At 43.2% G+C, this 17,718-nt stretch overlaps 1 protein-coding gene across 1 annotated transcript in view; it reads left to right on the top strand.

Annotated features, from left to right (window-relative positions):
- Nucleotides 1-434: 434 nt before the first annotated feature.
- SAMD12 (sterile alpha motif domain containing 12) overlaps nt 435-17,718 on the top strand; it is a 180,235-nt gene continuing 162,951 nt past the window's right edge. The window contains exon 1 of the mRNA XM_089518390.1: nt 435-716. Within this exon, the coding sequence (XP_089374516.1) occupies nt 704-716 (13 nt within the window). The 5' untranslated portion in view covers nt 435-703. The remainder of the gene's footprint in view (nt 717-17,718) is intronic.

Below are 17,718 nucleotides of genomic sequence, written 5' to 3'. Positions count from 1 at the left end.
CACTTTCCTCCTTGATCTTCCTTAGCATTTGTACATCATGGCAACATATGGCAACAGTCCCCTCCCCAAAATACTATTTGCCAACATTAGCCCTGCATCCAGATTGATGGCTGCTTTTGGATTGCTGGCAGCTGCAAAGGAAGTTCTTCTGGAGGCAGATGGTCCTCTCTCTCTCTTTCCCTTTGCCAGCCTTTTCAGCTGGGCTCCTTTCTCTACCTGTCGGCTGTCTCCCTTTCCAATTTGCCAGCCCAGTCTTCAATCACAGAGTCCCACTCCCAGGTCGCTGCAAAAACCCTGGCAGCGGTGCATGTCGGGATTTGTAGTTCCTTGGATCTTGCAAGCTTGGCTGGCCTGAAGGACTGCAAAGAGCAAGCAACCCTTTCCTTCCTGGGGAGGGCTTTGCTTTCCCTGCAAAACCCTGGGAAAGGAAAGGGGGGAGGAAGGAGCCCAAAGGACTGAGGGGGAAAACTTCACTGGAGAGTGCAAAAACTACCTTTCCCAGCCTGCAGCGGGAAAGGGGGATTAGCCTTTTTCCTTGCTGCAGGTTGAGCTTCTCGGTTGCAGAGGAGCAAAAGAGAAAACAGTGAAGGAAGGAAAGAAAGGGAAAGGGGGAAAAGGAGGGTGGGGGGGAAGGAAGGAGGAGAAAGAGAAGCAACATCTCTGGGCAGGCGAGGCATGCATGCCCTAAGCAAGCTCTGAGAGAATGGCTGTGGAAGGTAAGGGCTGCCTTTCCCTTTTGCTTGGGCTTCCTCCTCCTCCTCCTCCTCCTTTGGTGCCCACTTGGCCTCCTTGGCACTCACCTGAGAGAGAGAGAGAGAGAGAGAGAGAGAGAGAGAGAGAGAGAGAGAGAGGGCCAGCCCTGAGAGCCAGCTGGCTGCCTGGCCTGCAAGGGATAAGGGGGAGGGAAGAGAGACCAAGGAAAGAGCCAGGCAGCCTTGGCAGCAAGGGCAAGGCTCTGGGGGGCATGGCAGACAGGCATGAAGGAAGGAGAGGGCTCGGCCTGCTTGCTTTCCTTGCAGGCAAGAAGGGGGGCTGCCATCCCACCCCACCTGATCCAGGTTGGCACTTCTTGGCATTTCTGGGCTGGGACAGCTCTCCTCTGGCATTTCTAAAGTGAAACAGTTCTACCCTGGCATTTCTAGGGTAGCTCAGGTGTACCCTGGCATTTCTAGGCTGAGACAATTCTGCCCTGGCATTTCTGAGGTGAAACAGTTCTACCCTGGCATTTCTAGGCTAGAATAGTTCTATCTCAGCATTTTTAGGCTGGGACAGTTCCACCCTGGTATTTCCAGGATAGAATGGTTCTACCCTTGCATTTCTAGGCTCTCACAGTTCTACCTTGGCATTTCTGGGCTGGAATAGTTCTACCCTGGTATTTTGAGGCTACAATGGTTCTGTCCTGGCATTTTTTTAGGCTAGAAAAGTTCTGTCTTGGCATTTCTAGGGTAGAATGGTTCTATCCTGACATTTCTAGGCTAAAATAATTCTATCTTGGCATTTCTAGGCTGGGACAGTTCTAACCTGGCATTTCTAAGCTAGAATGGTTCTATCCTGGCATTTCTAGGCTCAGACAGTTCTACCTTGGCATTTCAAGGCTGGAATAGTTCTACCCTGGCCTTTCTTGGGCCGGAACAGTTTCACCCTGGCATTTCTAGGCCGGAACAGTTCTACCTTGAAATTTCTAGGGTAGAATGGTTCCAACCTGGCAGTTCTAGGCTGGAACAGTTTTCCATTGGCATTTCGAGGCTAGGACAATTCTATCCTGGAATTTCTCAGCGTTTCCAGGATAGAATGGTTGTGCCCTTGAATTTCTAGGCTCTAACTGTTCTACCTTGGCTTTTCTTTATCATGTCCCCAGTGCTGGTCAGCTTCAACAAAGTATCTTTTACAAAAACAATAATAATTGTTAACTTTATTTCACTATTTTCATTTTAGCACTTCTTCCTCTTAACATCATGTGCTGCTAAAGTTGTCAGATTGAAAACTGGAGAGGGCTTCTCTAACTTGAATGGCTGAGTAGAAGAGGGAATTTCAGCAGGTGTCACTTGTCACACTACCAGGTAACAAATAATGGCTAGGGAAATTCTTTCTGCTATAGAACCATGTGTGTCCTCTCCAGTTTTCATTCTGGCGACTCTGTTTGCTGCTGAAACCCTCTTTATGGCCTCTTTCCAATCTTGTTTCTCCGCCAAACCTCCTGCTCTCCTCATCTCCCCACCCACAACATTCTTAAAAGTTAGAGGAAATTCAGGAGACCCAGGTTTCTAGTGTTTTTTGCGGGATGCCACTTTTTAAATGAAAGTAAAAGGAAGGTGCCTTTTTATCTCAAAACCTTACTTTTTAAATAGTGTTTTCATAAAATCAGAATCATAGAATCATAGAGTTGGAAGAGACCACTAGGGCCATCCAGTCCAACCCCCTGCCATGCAGGAAATCCAAATCAAAACATCCCCGACAGATGGGCATCCAGCCTCTGTTTAAAGACCTCCAAGGAAGGAGACTCTATCACCTTCCGAGGGAGTGCATTCCACTGTCGAACAGCCCTTACTGTCAGGAAGTTCCTCCTAATGTTGAGGTGGAATCTCTTTTCCTATAGCTTGCATCCTTTGTTCTGCGTCCTGTTCTCTGGAGCAGCAGAAAATAAGCTTGCTCCCTCCTCAACATGACATCACTTCAAATATTTAAACAGGGCTAACATATCACCTCTTAACCTTCTTTTCTCCAGGCTAAACATCCCCAGCTCCCTAAGTCGTTCCTCATAGGGCATGGTTTCCACATCCTTCACCATTTTAGTCACTCTCCTTTGGACACGCTCCAGTTTCTCAATGTCCTTTTTGAATTGTGGCGCCCAGAACTGGACACAATATTCCAGGTGGGGCCTGACCAAATCAGAATACAGTGGCACTATTACTTCTCTTGTTCTACACACTATACTTTTATTGATGCAGCCTAAAATTGCATTGGCCTTTTTAGCTGCCGCATCACACTGTTCACTCATGTTCAACTTGTGGTCTACTTGGACTCCTAGATCCCTTTCACATGTAGTTTCATTCAGCCAGGTGTCCCCCATCCTATATTTGTGCTTTTTATTTTTCCGCCCTAAGTGCAATACCTTACATTTCTCCGTGTTGAATTTCATTTTGTTAGCTTTGGCCCAGCTTTCTAGTCTGTTCAGGTCATTTTGAATTTTGATCCTGTCCTCTGGGGTATTAGCTACTCCTCCTAATTTGGTGTCATCTGCAAAATTTGATAAGTATGCTCCCAATTCTGTCATCCAGGTCATTGATAAAGATGTTGAATAACACTGGGCCCAGGACAGCGCCCTGTGGGACCCCACTCGTCACTTCTCTCCAGGCTGAAAAGGAGCCATTGTTGAGCACCCTTTGGGTTCGGCCAGTCAACCAATTACAAATCCATGTAACAGTTGCCTTGTCTAGCCCACATTTTACAAGCTTGTTTGCAAGAATGTCATGGGAAACCTTGTCAAAGGCCTTACTGAAATCAAGATATACTATATCCACAGCATTCCCTTCATCTACCAAGCTGGTAATTTTATCAAAGAAAGAGATTAGATTTGTCTCGCATGACTTGTTTCTCTGAAACCCATGTTGAGTTTTTGTGATTATGGAATTGCCATCTAGATCAGGGGTCGGCAACCTCCGGCCCGCGGGCTGGATGCGGCCCGCGGAGGCCTTTGAGCCGGCCCCTGGCTCCTCCTGCTGCCGCCGCTGCCGGTTGCGGCTTTTCCCCGCTATGGGCGCCGCCATTTGGGGGGGGAAAATGGAGGCGAAATCTCATGCGACCTTCCCTGAATTCGCCCGAGATTTCGCCGCCATTTTTTGCCCAAAATGGCGGTGAAATCTTGCGTGACCTTCCGGAGGTCGCCCGAGATTTCGCTGCCATTTTGGGCAAAAAATGGTGGCGAAATCTCACGCGACCTCAGGGAAGGTCGCACGAGATTTCACCGCCATTTCCCCCCCAAAATGGCGGCGCCCAGGGCTCCAACGGCGGCAGTGGGCCTCTGGGAGGCCCGTTGCCGTCGCTGGGGCCCTCCAGGAGGGCTCCAACGGTGGCAGTGGGCCCCTGGGAGGCCCGTTGCCATCGCTGGGGCCCTCCAGGAGGGTTCCTGCGATGGCAGTGGGCCTCCCAGAGGCCCGTTGCCTTCTCTGGGGTCCTCCAGGAGGGCTCCGGCGGCAGCAGCGGGCCCCGGGAGGCCAGTTGCCGTTGCTGGGGCCCTCCAGGAGGGCTCCAACGGTGGCAGTGGGCCCCTGGGAGGCCCGTTGCCGTCGCTGGGGCCCTCCAGGAGGGCTCCGGCGGCGGCGGCGGGCCTCTGGCGTCAGGGGCCGGCAAAGACAGGGAGGCCTCCAGCGCTGGCGGTCCCCGCCGGCTCTTTCCCGGCCTCTGACAGGGCCTGGGGCCCCGTCAGGGGCCGGCAAAGAGGAGGTGGCCTGGCCCCTGGGGGTGGAAGCTCCGCCCATGGGGGTGGAAGCTCCGCCCCCAGGGGTGGGAGCTCTGCCCCCGGAGGGTGGAAGCTCCACCCCCGAATGGTGGAGGCTCCGCCCCAGGCATGCGGCCCCGCCCCCGGGGGTGGAAGCTCCACCCCCCGGCTTCGGCTCCCCAGTTGTCTGAGGGACAGCAACCCAGCCCCCGGCTCAAAAAGGTTGCCTACCCCTGATCTAGATGTTCACAGACTCTTTGTTTAATTATCTGCTCTAGAATCTTTCCTGGTATTGATGTCAGACTAACTGGACGATAATTGTTGGGTTCCTCTTTTTTCCCTTTTTGAAGATGGCGACAACATTTGCCCTCTTCCAGTTTTATTTATTTAGTACCATGCATCCCATGTGGAACAACAGAAATGTATATAATCATACAGTCATTCAAAAGACTATCAATGTGTCTGATGCTTAGGCACACTCCTGGATCCCAGCAGCCTCTTATGATGGGCCATGATCTGCTTTTGAAAATCTCAGGTTCAAAAGCAGCTTACTCTGTAACTGTGGGAGCTGCTTCTTGAGAAATACATAGAAGCCACAGTAAGCTTTGAATAGATATGCTTCATATTATAGGTGTCCCATGGTTCTGATTCTTTCAATCCTACCTTTACAATCCTATGTGTGTATAGATATATATTTTTCTGTGTCTATCTTTGTATATATAAATATATGTAAAGAGTAGGAAGCTGTGGCCTTAAAATGCTGGAGTGCAACTCCTACCAGTCTTCAGCACTGACTGCTGTCTAGGACTGAAGTGAGTTCAGCAGAATCTGGAGGGCCATCTCTTCCTTAAAGATAGATTTATCCTTCTTCCTATAATTAAATAATTAATCAATTAGCCAGTCGATAGAAGTAGGCTTAATGTTCTCCCCTGTTAAACACCACATGGGATGCACCTCTTCAAGGAACATGTCCCAAAGCGTTTGTGGCCATATTAGGAAAAGGTGAGTCTTGGCTGGGATCCAAAGAAGGGACAATAAATAATCACTTCTGTAGATTTGCATAGACATGTTTTTAGCTCACTGTTAGCTGTTTTCTACAGCCATGGGTATTCAGGCAGAAGGGCACTGCCATGGTGAAACCAATATGTGACCATTCTTTGAAAGCAAATTAACGTAGCAATTCTGTGTTGTCCTACATAGTAGTATCCCTCCAAGTGTAACCCACCCCCCTTGCAATGGAACTTCTTTTTCTGAGTTTCTAGTCAGCTTTGACTTACAGTGATTCTGTAAATGAGAAACCACTAAGAGTTGTAAACTGACCTGCTCAGGTTTTGCAAATTTAGGGTTATGGCTTTGAATCTCTCTCTTTTCCTACTGCTTTCCACTTTACTAAGCATTATAATATTTTCCAGTGGGACACATTTTTCCATGATATGTTCAAAGCATAACAAGCTCAGTTTCATCATCTTTGCTTCTAGTGGGAGTTCTGGTTTCATTTGCTCTAAGACTCATTCATTTGTATTTTTACTGTAGTACTGGCTGAACAGCTCTTATCATCAGGAATTTCTTTCTAATGCTGAAGTGGAATCTCTTTCTGTAGCTTGAATCCATTGCTCCATGTCCTAGTCTCTGGAGCAGCAGAAAACAAGCTTGCTCTATCCTCAATATGACATGCCTTCAAATATTAAACAAGGCTATCATGTCACAAACACATGGGTTTTGGAACAGATCAAGTCTGAACTCTCCCTGGAAGCTATGATGACAAAACTGGGACTGTTCTACTTTGGTCACTCATTAGAAAAGACAATAATGCTAGTGAAGGTAGAGGACAACAGAAAGAGAGGAAGACCACATGCCAGATGAATAGATCCAATCAGAGAGATCATGGGCATGACTTTTCAGAATCTGAGCAGAGCAGTAGAGGATAGAGGATCTTGGACAAGTCTCATCCACAGGGTCGCCATGAGTTGGGGCTCACTTGAGGGAAACTAACAATAACATCAAATTGTGTTATCCCTTAACCTGCTTTTCTCCAGGCTAAACATACCCATCTTCCTAAGCCAAATGCATGCAGGCTGTGGAAGTTAAAAACCATTAGTGGCTACTAGTCAGGTTGGATGTATATCTTCCCTAGTATCAGAATCAGTTTGCCACTGTAAATCAGTTGTTGATGAACCTGAGATAGAGGTTGTTGTTGCACCCATGTTCTTCTGGTGGGTTTCCCATTGGCAACTGTTTGTGTGAAAAGAACAGTGGACCAGGGAGACCTTTGGTCTGATCCAGTGTGGCTCTTAAGGTTATTAGGGCCCATCAGTGATGCCCTTGCATACAGGACCACCTTTTTTAAAATAGTTCCCAAAATTTGACCCTCCAGATATTTTGGACTTCCACTCCCAGAAGCCTTAGCTAGCTTGGGCAGCAGTCAGGAATTCTGGGAACTGAAGTCCAAAACTTCTGGAGGGTCAAAGTTTGGGAACCACAACCACTGTATACACGATATGACAGTTTGAAGAAAATTTGTAAGTCCATTCAGCATGGCTTGGAAAAGTTAGTTTGGGGGAATTGCAGCTCCCCAAATCTTCCAGTCTTCAGGCAACTAGTCATACAGGCTAGGGATTCTGGTAGTTCTAGTCCCCAAAACTAACTTTTTCATGTTTTGGCATTGATCTGAATGCAATTGAAAGATGTCCAGTAGTCAGGAACTCTTGTCAGCATGTGCTGAATCATGGCTCGAGATTGTAGGCTCTAGGCCAGTGGTCCCCAAACTTTGGTCTTCCAGGTGGTTTGGATATCATTTCCTAGAATTTATGACCATTGGGCCAGTTGGCTGGGACTTCTGGGAGTTGAAGTCCAAAATACTTGGAGGACCAGAGTTTGGGAACCACTTCTCTAGGCTACTGATCTGTAGTCATTTTTAAGCCTTAGTGTTCAGGGAAGTACCTACATGAGGCCATTATTAGGCTCCTATCCTATAGATATGTACCTGTTATCAAAGTAAACTCACTGAGGCTTACTCTGAGTATAGGATTGTGTTGTCAGTGCTTTAAATTCTTTTCATGAGGGCCTATGATTTCCCTTTTAAATAATTTTAAAATAATTTTTATTGTGTGTTTCAGCTTCACAGGAAACCTCCAGTGCACTTTTCATTTCAGTCACAAGCTAAAAGCAGCAACAGACCAAAAATATAATGAAATGGAACAGCTAAAACACAGAGCAAACTAAAACACAACATGTGGTAAGGGATGGGTGGGTTAGTACATAAACCCCAAGGAATAGCAAAATAAATTTTTTAAAAAAACTTAACTTGTAGATGGCAGTGTGTTTTATTGGAATGAAATAAACCTTGGGCCTATACATATATCTGTTTCATAATTTCAAAGCCTAAATATCTAAAGGCACCAGGTCATGTATGAAGCTGAGCAGGGTCAGCTCTGGTTAGTACTAGAATGAGAGAGTGCCAATGAATACCATGCTCTAAGCTGTATTTCAGATGAAGGAACTGGCAAAACCACCTCTGCATATTCCTTGCCTTTGAAATTTATGGGGTTGCCATAGGTCAACAAGCATCTTGAAGACACATACACACAAATTCATAACTCAGAGAGCAATCTCTTGCATGGTTTTTTTTTTTTTTTTTTGAGATGTATGTCAATCTGGTGTCTGGCAGCTGAATTTATGAATTATTTCTTTAGGGAAACATTGTTGATTCACACAAGTTGATATCAGTGTCAGTTCAGGTGATGAACATTTATGGATGAAAATGTCTTTGATGTCGATTTGATTTATATATGATTGCAATGCACTTTGCATTTTAAAGTTCTGTTCGTTTGCTTGTTTCCTTCTGACTAAAAATTGGCTACTTCCCCATTCTTTCTGCTTCAGGAAGACTTTAATCGAAAACATGCACCTTTAATTTGTATATTCTGGTTGTTGCAATCATTGCAGTAATAACTTTCTGTACTAAAGAACAACAGGAAATATTTCATACTGTTAACAATGGGGAAAAATCTTTTGGTATTTGCATAGACTGAGCCTTGCAATTGGGAGAGAGATTGTTTGTGGGCTAAAATGAATGCTTAAAACCCACAGTTAGGCAATATTTTTATTAGGACCAACCCAAGTGTCATAAAACAATGTTGCATACTTTTGTGTTGCTCAGAACTCCCCATCAGGCTAGGTGGTACCAAAGATAGGGGGTGGGAGAAGAAACAGAAAGGCCAAATGTCATGGTTATGAGGTCTGTGCTTTACACGTAGGGCTTTTTTATACTACACAGTTAGAGGTATGATTCCACATTACTTGCCATGGAATCCTGGGATTTGCAATTTAAGGAGGGATACTTCATTCTCAGCCAGATTGCTGTAGCCCCTCATGAAACTACAAACTCCAGGATGCTATGGGATGGTGTTGAAGTGGAATCATAGTACTATAATGTTGTAGAGTGAAAGGGCCTCTAGTTTTAATGTGATAGAGTTTGAGTATCCTTTATCTGGAATTCTGAAATGCTCTAGAATCCAAAATTGTCCACGTGAATGTCTGAAATAGTGACACCATTGCTTTCTGATGGTTCATTGTGTACAAACGTTGTTTCATGCACAAAATTATTGAAAATAGTATATATGAAATTACCTCCAAGCTATGTGTGTAAGATGTATATGAAACATAAATGAATTTCATATTTAGGCTTGGACCCCATTGCCAAGAGATCTCATTATGTATATGTAAATATTCCAAAATCTGGAAAAAAAATCTGAAATTAAAATATTTCTTGTCCCATGCATTCTAGATAAATGAGACTCAACCTGCATTGAGGAACTATATGAATCTGTTACTCTTAACTGAGGTTTCAAGGGGATCATATTTTTCCCTAATACTGTTATTGCCCTTCTTCCCCTTCCTTTGCATGCTTTAAAAAAAAACACAACTTCATTTTCTGATGAAGATATGTTTGGTTTTAAAAGCATGCATACCATTTTTATGTGTCCTTTTTTGTGGGTATATTATTGCAACATGGATTTTGTTCGGTGACACTGTAGTTTCTGAATTGTAGAATACAGAATAGGAGCATGTAGAAATTTGCCTTGAAAACCATGCTCCAGGTCAGGTGCCTCCATTGCCCTGGACCAGGAATGAAGAATGGGTGGTCTTCCAGATGTTGAAGGACTGCAGCTCTCATTAGCTCTCATCATTGGCAGTGCTGGCTTGGGCTGGTGGAAGCTACAGTCCACCAAGATCTGATGTGTGAGATATGTTTCACCCTTGATGGGCAAATTTGAAGCCATTTTCTATTGTCACTGGACTGCTATGGGTTTCACTAGCTCTTTCTAGTGAAATTGGAAATAAAAGTTCAGCTTTTTCAGTTTCCTGGGTCACCATTGCTTTAAAAAAAAAGGTCCGTATTTGAAACTAAATGTGCATGTGTGTGTATGTGTGTTGAGTGGGGGTAGTGTTGTTTTAGAAGGGACTTGCATCTTTAGACTCCCCGCCGTTGCAGCTCATATTGATGAACTGGAGAAGGCCAGAGTCAGTTCAGATTATAGCATGATAGCACTATCATCCCACCTTAACTACTATGGTTCTGTCTGACAATGGCAATTTTGGGCAGTAACGTATTCAAGTCTTTTAATCCAAGTCTCAAGTGAAGTCGCACAGATCCTTTCATTAACTGTCCGGGAGGCATGAATGACAGCGATCGTGCAAAAGACTATCAGATGATGTCGCACAGATTCTGTCATTAACCCGTCATTAAAGTGACATTGGCTAGCATTTTGCATTAACAGAAGTTTGCTTTATTGCAATGTGTTAATGGTGGAATCCATGCTACAATTTGAAAGCCTTTTGCACTATCACAGTCAAAGACAGGTAAACAATGGGATAAGCATGGGGAGCAATCCCATCCTTATCCTGTCTGTATGTGATAATCTCCATTGATGCAACATGAGTCTGAGCCAATCGACTTAAATCTATATCATTGGTTTAATAAGGGACATTTACGATTCTGTCCCAGAGAATTTAGTGCCTCAGTGAACTACAGACCGCAGGATTCAGTATGATGAAGCTATGGCCATTAAAATAGAATAATAGTGCTATGCTTATGCAGTGTGAATGGGTCCCAGGGGATCACGATCAGTGTGTTTAAGAAGACTGTGATGCTAGAAGCAATATTAACTTGGCTTTGTTGCATTTGCCTCTACAAGAGGACACCTATAAGGAATGACTGCAAGGAATGTAAAATGTGCTTTTAATTTTAATATTGTAAAACAGCTGTACTCCTGCTGTTGATAGTTTGGAAGACACAGTCTTGTATACTATGTACATGAACAGTTGCGAAGGCGTTGTCAACATAATAACAATAACAGTTTTCTCTTATGGCTATATAGTATTAACATTGTCTTGATTTAGCATATGGTATAGTGTTTGCATTTCTTATTGTTACATTTGCAAAAAAGAAAATGAGGAGGTGGCTGGTTAAAAAGAAGCCTTCAAGCTGACTTTAAATATCAGTCCATTGAGATGGCTGCCAAGGTAGGTCTATTTTTAGACCTTCGGTTTTTGAGAGTGTTCCTTTTTAACTGCTTGTTTCCTTGTAGTCAAAGTGAAAGAAATAGGTCAGAGCCAACCAAAGAACAGCTTTTTGATCTTTGTTAGAATGTTTGCAATTTCCCCCCCTTCTGGTTTGTGTATAGTGGAGAAAGGTAGATTGAATTTAGATAATCTTACTGTTGCTAAAATGGTACAAATTAAGTGTAGAAATATGTGATATTTAGAGATAAATGGGCTAGTGTGGACAAGCTTAGAGTAAAAACAGGAGTCATGGTGCTTAATACGATAAGAAGAAAACGTTCATTTATTGTCTCACAAAACTGTTTCAGGAAAGGAGATACAGTGTACCTGCATCATAGGCAGGCACGTCATACACATCTTTGAAAGCCAAATGCTGGAAAAGGCAATGGTGTGTATGCCCATGGCATGCGCGCCGCACCTCACCACATGCACAAGCCCCATTGTTGTTTTCAATTGGGCTCGAGCATTCGTGGAATTTCCCTTATGTGGAGGGGGGGTCCGGAATGGATCCCCAGTGTAAGGAAAGGGTGCGCTGTATATAAAAACGTTAATCTATACTTGGTTTCAAGCCTCTCTAAATCTAGCTCTTATGTGTGGAAATAAGCTTGGAGCCATTCCTCACTGTGGAACTTCTCTTTCCAAGGTGCAAAGAAAATTGGCTACAGTGGTGAAAATAAGTTTTTGAACCCTGATGATAATTGTTTGTGAAGACTGTATGGTTTTACAATGACAGCTTAAATCAGACTTCAGATCCCATAATTCCTGACTGTTGGCCAAGTTGGCAAGGGCTTCTGGTATCTGAAATCCAAAACTAATGGAGGATCAAAGGTTAGAAACCCACTGGCTTAAATGAACCTAAACCAATCCTTTTCTAATTACATGATAGGATTTATATTAATCACTCCTGTGTTTTGTGAAATAAAGTGTTGTATAAAATAGGTAAATGGTGAGTAAATAAAGATTAGTATAGGTGCAAAAGTAGATGAATTCCTGGGTACGTCAGCTCAGTTAAAGGGAATAACTATGATAATTAAATGCTTAAGCAGAGTCAGATCTTGGTTTACACTGCGGTTGCATTTCAAAGCTGGGGATGTAAACTGAGATTGATGTACATGAAGGAAGCCAATTCCATGGGGAATTATTGGAAACCAGGGGGATGTGTTCTGAAATAGCCACAAAATTAGCAATTTTACTCAACACACCACCGATTTTAAAGAGGTTTAAAGCATAAAGAGCTTACCTTTCCCAAGCTAGAGAAGTATGGAGACCATCTCCAGAGGGAACAGAAGAAGCAGTAACTGCTGATCCCAAGGAGGTTTTGCTGCAGTGAACTGACTTGACATAGGGTGACCATTCCTCTTCAGAGGAGCACACAGACAGATAGCAACTGGTAAGAACAGTGTCCTTATGCTGTGCCTTGTCCTGCAAGCTTCCCAGGTAGAGAAAGGAGAGTAGAAAACAATGGTATGAATAGGATGTGGGAGGACTTCATTGGAAATCAAACTCTGCTCAACATCTCTAATAGCATGCAGTTTCAGTGGTATTTCCCAACCTTTCTTTTCTGTGCATCCCTAGTGCAGGGGTGGACATGCTTCAGGGTGAGATGGCCATTTTTGCCTCCCTTGATCCCCAGTGAGAAACAGCAGTTTGTCTAGTGGTACCCATATGAGATAGATCACCTAAATAGCATTTTAAATGCAATTTTTGTTTTGCTTTTGGGGGCTGGGGTCCCCAAACCAGAGTCTTGCTTGAAAGCAAGAGCCTTGGCTTCCAGGGGAGGGGCAGGGTCTTCCAACTGGCCAAATAAGGTCTATAGGCCACCTAATGCCCACCTCTGGTGCATGAATAACTGTGTCTTTGTGTGGTTCATTTTTGTGTGCCACATAGTCCATTGTTGACCTTCACTGTTTTAGAAAGCATCAAACTTTTTTAATATAAGAGTTGCCCCTTAGGGGGTTTAAAGATGGCTTTTTTAAAGTATGGATTTTGAGCATCTTCAACAAGTAAAATGTTGTAGAAGAAGTATGAATCTAGAAAAGCAGATTTTCGTAGTGCTATAACACAATACAGAACTTTTGTTAGTCCATCCTTGATTAATCTGTGCATTTTGTTTCTGTAAAAGTTTCACTGAAGTTTTCAAATGTCATTGTACAAGGCAAACTGTATTTTATTTTTAAATTAATAGTTAACGATTTTCCTATAACACTTTCAACTTTTAATCTGCAGCAATAGCCAAATAGGTTCTGCAAGTGTGAAAGGCTCCCGTGAGGCCACAGCTTGTTATCAGAAGCATATCATTTCCTGTCTCCATTTTGAGAGGGACTGGAGAGCAAAATGGAGGCATTTGGGTTTTTGTGTGTGTGTGTGTGTGTGTGTGTGTGTGTGTGCGCCTGGAGGGTAGTGGAGAAATGCCCCCTGGTTGCCCACCCTTGATCTACAGCAATAGAGAAGGAACATAGGGTGGTACTTCAACTGTTTAATTGATCTTTTAATTGGCGCTCACATATTCTTTAAGCTACGTATCAAAAATATTCACACAGTAGCACTTAAATGAAAGTGTTATAACACTAATTTAAAAATCGATTTAAAAAATACCCCAATTTCCCTGTCTTTTTGCCACTTTTATTTTAATTTGGAGTCTTGGCAACTCCTCCTCCAGCTGAAGACTTCCCAGGAATTTTTCAGAAGAAACATTTAAAAATAATTTTGTGCAAACTCAAAAGTATTTATGTATTGCAGTATTATTGCATTTAAATCAGCAGATAATGCTAAGAAATTTAACCTCAATTAGATAAATGAAGATAAAAATACAAATTAAAAAACCAAAACCTAAACCACAATTGCTTTCTCCTGTTCACATTTAACATGGTCTGAATATAGTGGGATGTGCAGATTTGAGAAAACACAACCTCTACCCACAGTGTAGAAAGCCAGTTGCAATCTGATTCTAATTTAGGGCCAAAAGTCCCAGGTTTCCGCCAGCATTGTGTCATCATGATTAGATAGTGCAGACCAAAAACCCCAGGGCAGGATCGGGCTGGATTCTGCCTGTCCAGACATGGAGAGGATCCGTCCTGACCCCAGGGTAAATAGACTTTACTCTGGGATAGATAACCCCTGGTTTTTCATGGAGTCTCTAGGAAACTCTGCAGCAAAACCAGGCTGTTCAGATGGCCCTTTGTGTTCCTTACCTTGCTGTGTCCATTCTCCCCTGTCCCTGGTGCTCACCTGGGTTGATGTCTGGGTCAGCATGGGGATGGGCAGGTGTTGACACACCCATCCCCACACCCTGCTACTGACATGCACTCCTTACCTTGCTGGTCATGAATGCCCCCAGTCACCACAGCTGACATGGAAAAAGGGTGTTTGGCTATGTGGATGCACAGAAACATAGAAATTCTAGCCAGACTGACTCATTACTTAAACAAATGCCTTATCCTGCATCCTTCTTTTTTAGCACTAGCAAAAAATGGGGAAGGAATGGTTCTTCAAACTACTGGACATATACAGTTTGTTCCACAACAGGTTTAAATTGAATTATTTGTATTGGGGTAGATTTAGGCCTATTGATTTCAATAACACTAATCAGCTTACATGCAAGATTTTCAACTTCACTTTAGATCAGGCTGTCCCAAATCTGGCTTACATTGATTTAAAACCTGAGTAGTGTTCCACTGAATAGTCTTTCCCCTCCCTTCCCCTCCAGACCTCCCAGAGTTTCAATTAGGTATCTGGGATATAACTGGAAGGATCATTTGTATCAATTCTTTTTTTTATTAGGGATGTGACAAACACCCTGGCTCGATTTAAATTACTGTATAACCTTCGCTTCTCTGGGGAAATTGTGAATTGCTTGGCTAGTGACTTTTGGAAATGTAGGAATTTAATGTCACCTGGGGCCATCGTGATTCCATCGGGTCCCCTGCTTGGTTTGGAATCTCTATTTTTCTGTCTTCTCTCTGAGATCCAAATAAGCATCCTGGAGTCCTGCAATGAATGGCTTCATGCATCCTTTGAGGCCAAGGAATTCCTCCAGGGAATGGCATGCATGGCTTGGGTCTTGGCATCTGCTTTAAAAGGAATAATTGTTTAAAATCACATATCTGGAGGCTTTCAAGGCTTTGTTTCTAACAGGGTAATAATGATGGTGAGGTGATGGGGGAACAGTTTCTTAACTTTCCATTGATGCTATTTAGAGCTGCTGATCCTTGCTTTCTGATGATGTCTTTTGGTGAGAAAACAAAAGCAGCCATGCTGGTTCAGATTAAAAGCTTATTCAGTCTGGGATCTGTCCTCATAATAGCCAGCCATTTGTCTAGGACAGGGGCCGAAACAATGCAGGAGCCTGATTTTTGTAGGCCCTGAATGTCCTCAGTCCCTCATTTTAAAAAAAGTTTCAGTGTGATTTTTGGGTAGTCTTTGCCCCCCAAACCACATAAAATGCCTCTGCTACAGGTGACAGTATGTGAAAATATATCCACCGTATTTCCATTAACTTATCAAAACCATGTATTTCCCTCTAAATACACTGGGCCCTGGGATTTGGTTCCAGGACTCCCTATGAATACCAAAATCCATGGATGCTCAAGTCCCATTAAATACAGTGGCATGGTAAAATGTTGTCTATTATATAAAATGGTAAAAATCAAGGTTTCTTTTTGGAATATATTTTAAAAAAATATTTTCAAAAGCTGTTGATGCATGAATCTATAGATAAAAAAAATCAGTGGATATGGCTGACTGTACCTTACTTTTTGTCTGCAGCCCCTCTCAAAATGGCTCAAGGAAGTTACGTTATCATTTTGAGATGAACTGCAGAAGAGACTGGACGTCTTTTGGCTTGCTGTGGGTTTGTGGACCATGGAAAGAGGGGGGCTCTGAGGGAAAAATTGGCTTCTATCCTCCATGCAATTTCTCGCCCTGACATACGAGAAGCCTGCAAACAGAACAAGAATGCAACAACACACATCTGGTCATACTGCCCAGAAACTGCTGCACAAAAGCTTATTGCTTCAGATAGGGGATGTGATATAGCCCTCGTTACCAGTAAAATTAATGTTTAATTTGCAGTAGCATAACAAGTACAAAATGGGGATTGGGGATCTGTACTCTGAAGGCCCCATGTGAAGATTTAGTACGGAATCATTGCTCAGAGGTCTCAAGCTCAACCTCCTGCTCAGTGGAGGATATCTGTCTCTGACAAATGAAAAGCCACTGCTCAAATACCTCTAGTAAAGGAGGGCCCACCAACTCCCAGGGCAATCTTCTCGAGTGTGTGTATGTGTGTGTGTCTGTGTGTGTTTGTTTGTTTGTTTGTTTGTTGTGTGCCTTCCAATTGTTTCCAACTTATGGCAACGCTAAGGTAATCTATCATGGGGTGTTCATGGCAAGATTTGCTCAGAGAGGGTTTACTTTTGCCATCCTCTGAGGCTGAGAGAGTCTGACTTGCCCAAGATCACCAATAAGTTTCCATGGCCGAGCTGGGATTCAAACCCTGGCCTCCAGAGTCATAATCCAATGTTCAAACCGCAATGCAATGCTGCTTATATGTATGTGTATAATTTGTTCCTGTTAAGAGTTTCTGAAGGATCATCAGGTTATAATAGGATCAGATAAAAGAAGTTGAGAAAGACAACTGACTAAGCCCTTAAGAGTGCAGGTCAGAGTAGATGAGCTACATTGGGGTGGGGAATATGTCTCTCTCCCCGAGTTGTTGCATTGCATTGCTATTCTCATCAGCCCTAGCCAGCCTAGCTCATGGGGAGGGATGATGGGAATCTCAGTGTGGTAGCATCTGGAGTTTGATGACCAAATTGTGTGTTCTTATATAAAGGCAGATTTCTTAAAGCCTCATTATATTAAACATTTTTAACTCTCATGCACCAGGTTTAAAGACAACCACAATAAAGACAGCTATTGAGTGACTTGTGGGGTATTTTCTGACCCCAGTGAGAATTCTAATATGTTGAGGGTTGGGGTTAAGATACGGTTTGTGATGGTTACTTCTGCTTCACTACATCATAATTCACCCAATGGCAAAACAAACAAACAAATAATAAAAAATGGGGTTTATCATAAACCTATAAAAATGCAGATTGGGGAAAAAAAAAGAAATCAAAGGTGTCAGTCCAGGACCCTTTGATGCTACACAGTTATAGGATTATGATGCCACTTTCAATGCCTTGGCATACCTGTGAAAGAGGATAGTTAGAAATCTCAGCCAAAAAGCTCTAGTGCCTCACTAAACTCCACATCCAGATCCAGAAGAAATAGCCATGGAAGTTAAAGTGGCATCATAGTGGTATAATTACATAGTGTGAAAGGGCCCCTAATCCTCAGCTAGTTTAGAACAAATTCATTACTTATGGCTTCCGTAGTGCTACTATAGTTACCAGCCTGCTTTCCTGCCTTTGGGGAATTGGGGCTTGTTTTTGTCTTGTCACACATCCAAAACTTCCATTAAAATGAATAGAAAATAATTCAGTGGATTAAGTGGATTCTGTAGAAATCGGGCCACTAAATTTTGGCTTGTATTTCTTTTTAATTCTGAATCTTTCTTTCTTTCTTTTTGAGGGGGCAGGCAGGCAGGGCTGTTCAAATTTCAGTGTGCTGTGATGACACCTGTGAAAGTCTTTGCAGAAAATGAAGGGAAGGTGGTTCATTAATTAAATGATACACACACACACAGTATATAATGAGAAGAAAAGGAGAGTTGG

Source organism: Sceloporus occidentalis, unplaced genomic scaffold (assembly GCF_023333645.1).
Source record: "Sceloporus occidentalis isolate IW3139 unplaced genomic scaffold, rSceOcc1.0.p SCAF_3, whole genome shotgun sequence".
NCBI classification, from domain to species: domain Eukaryota; kingdom Metazoa; phylum Chordata; class Lepidosauria; order Squamata; family Phrynosomatidae; genus Sceloporus; species Sceloporus occidentalis.
The sequence above is the reverse complement of the archived record's forward strand: the minus strand, read 5'-3'. Positions and strand labels throughout refer to the sequence as shown.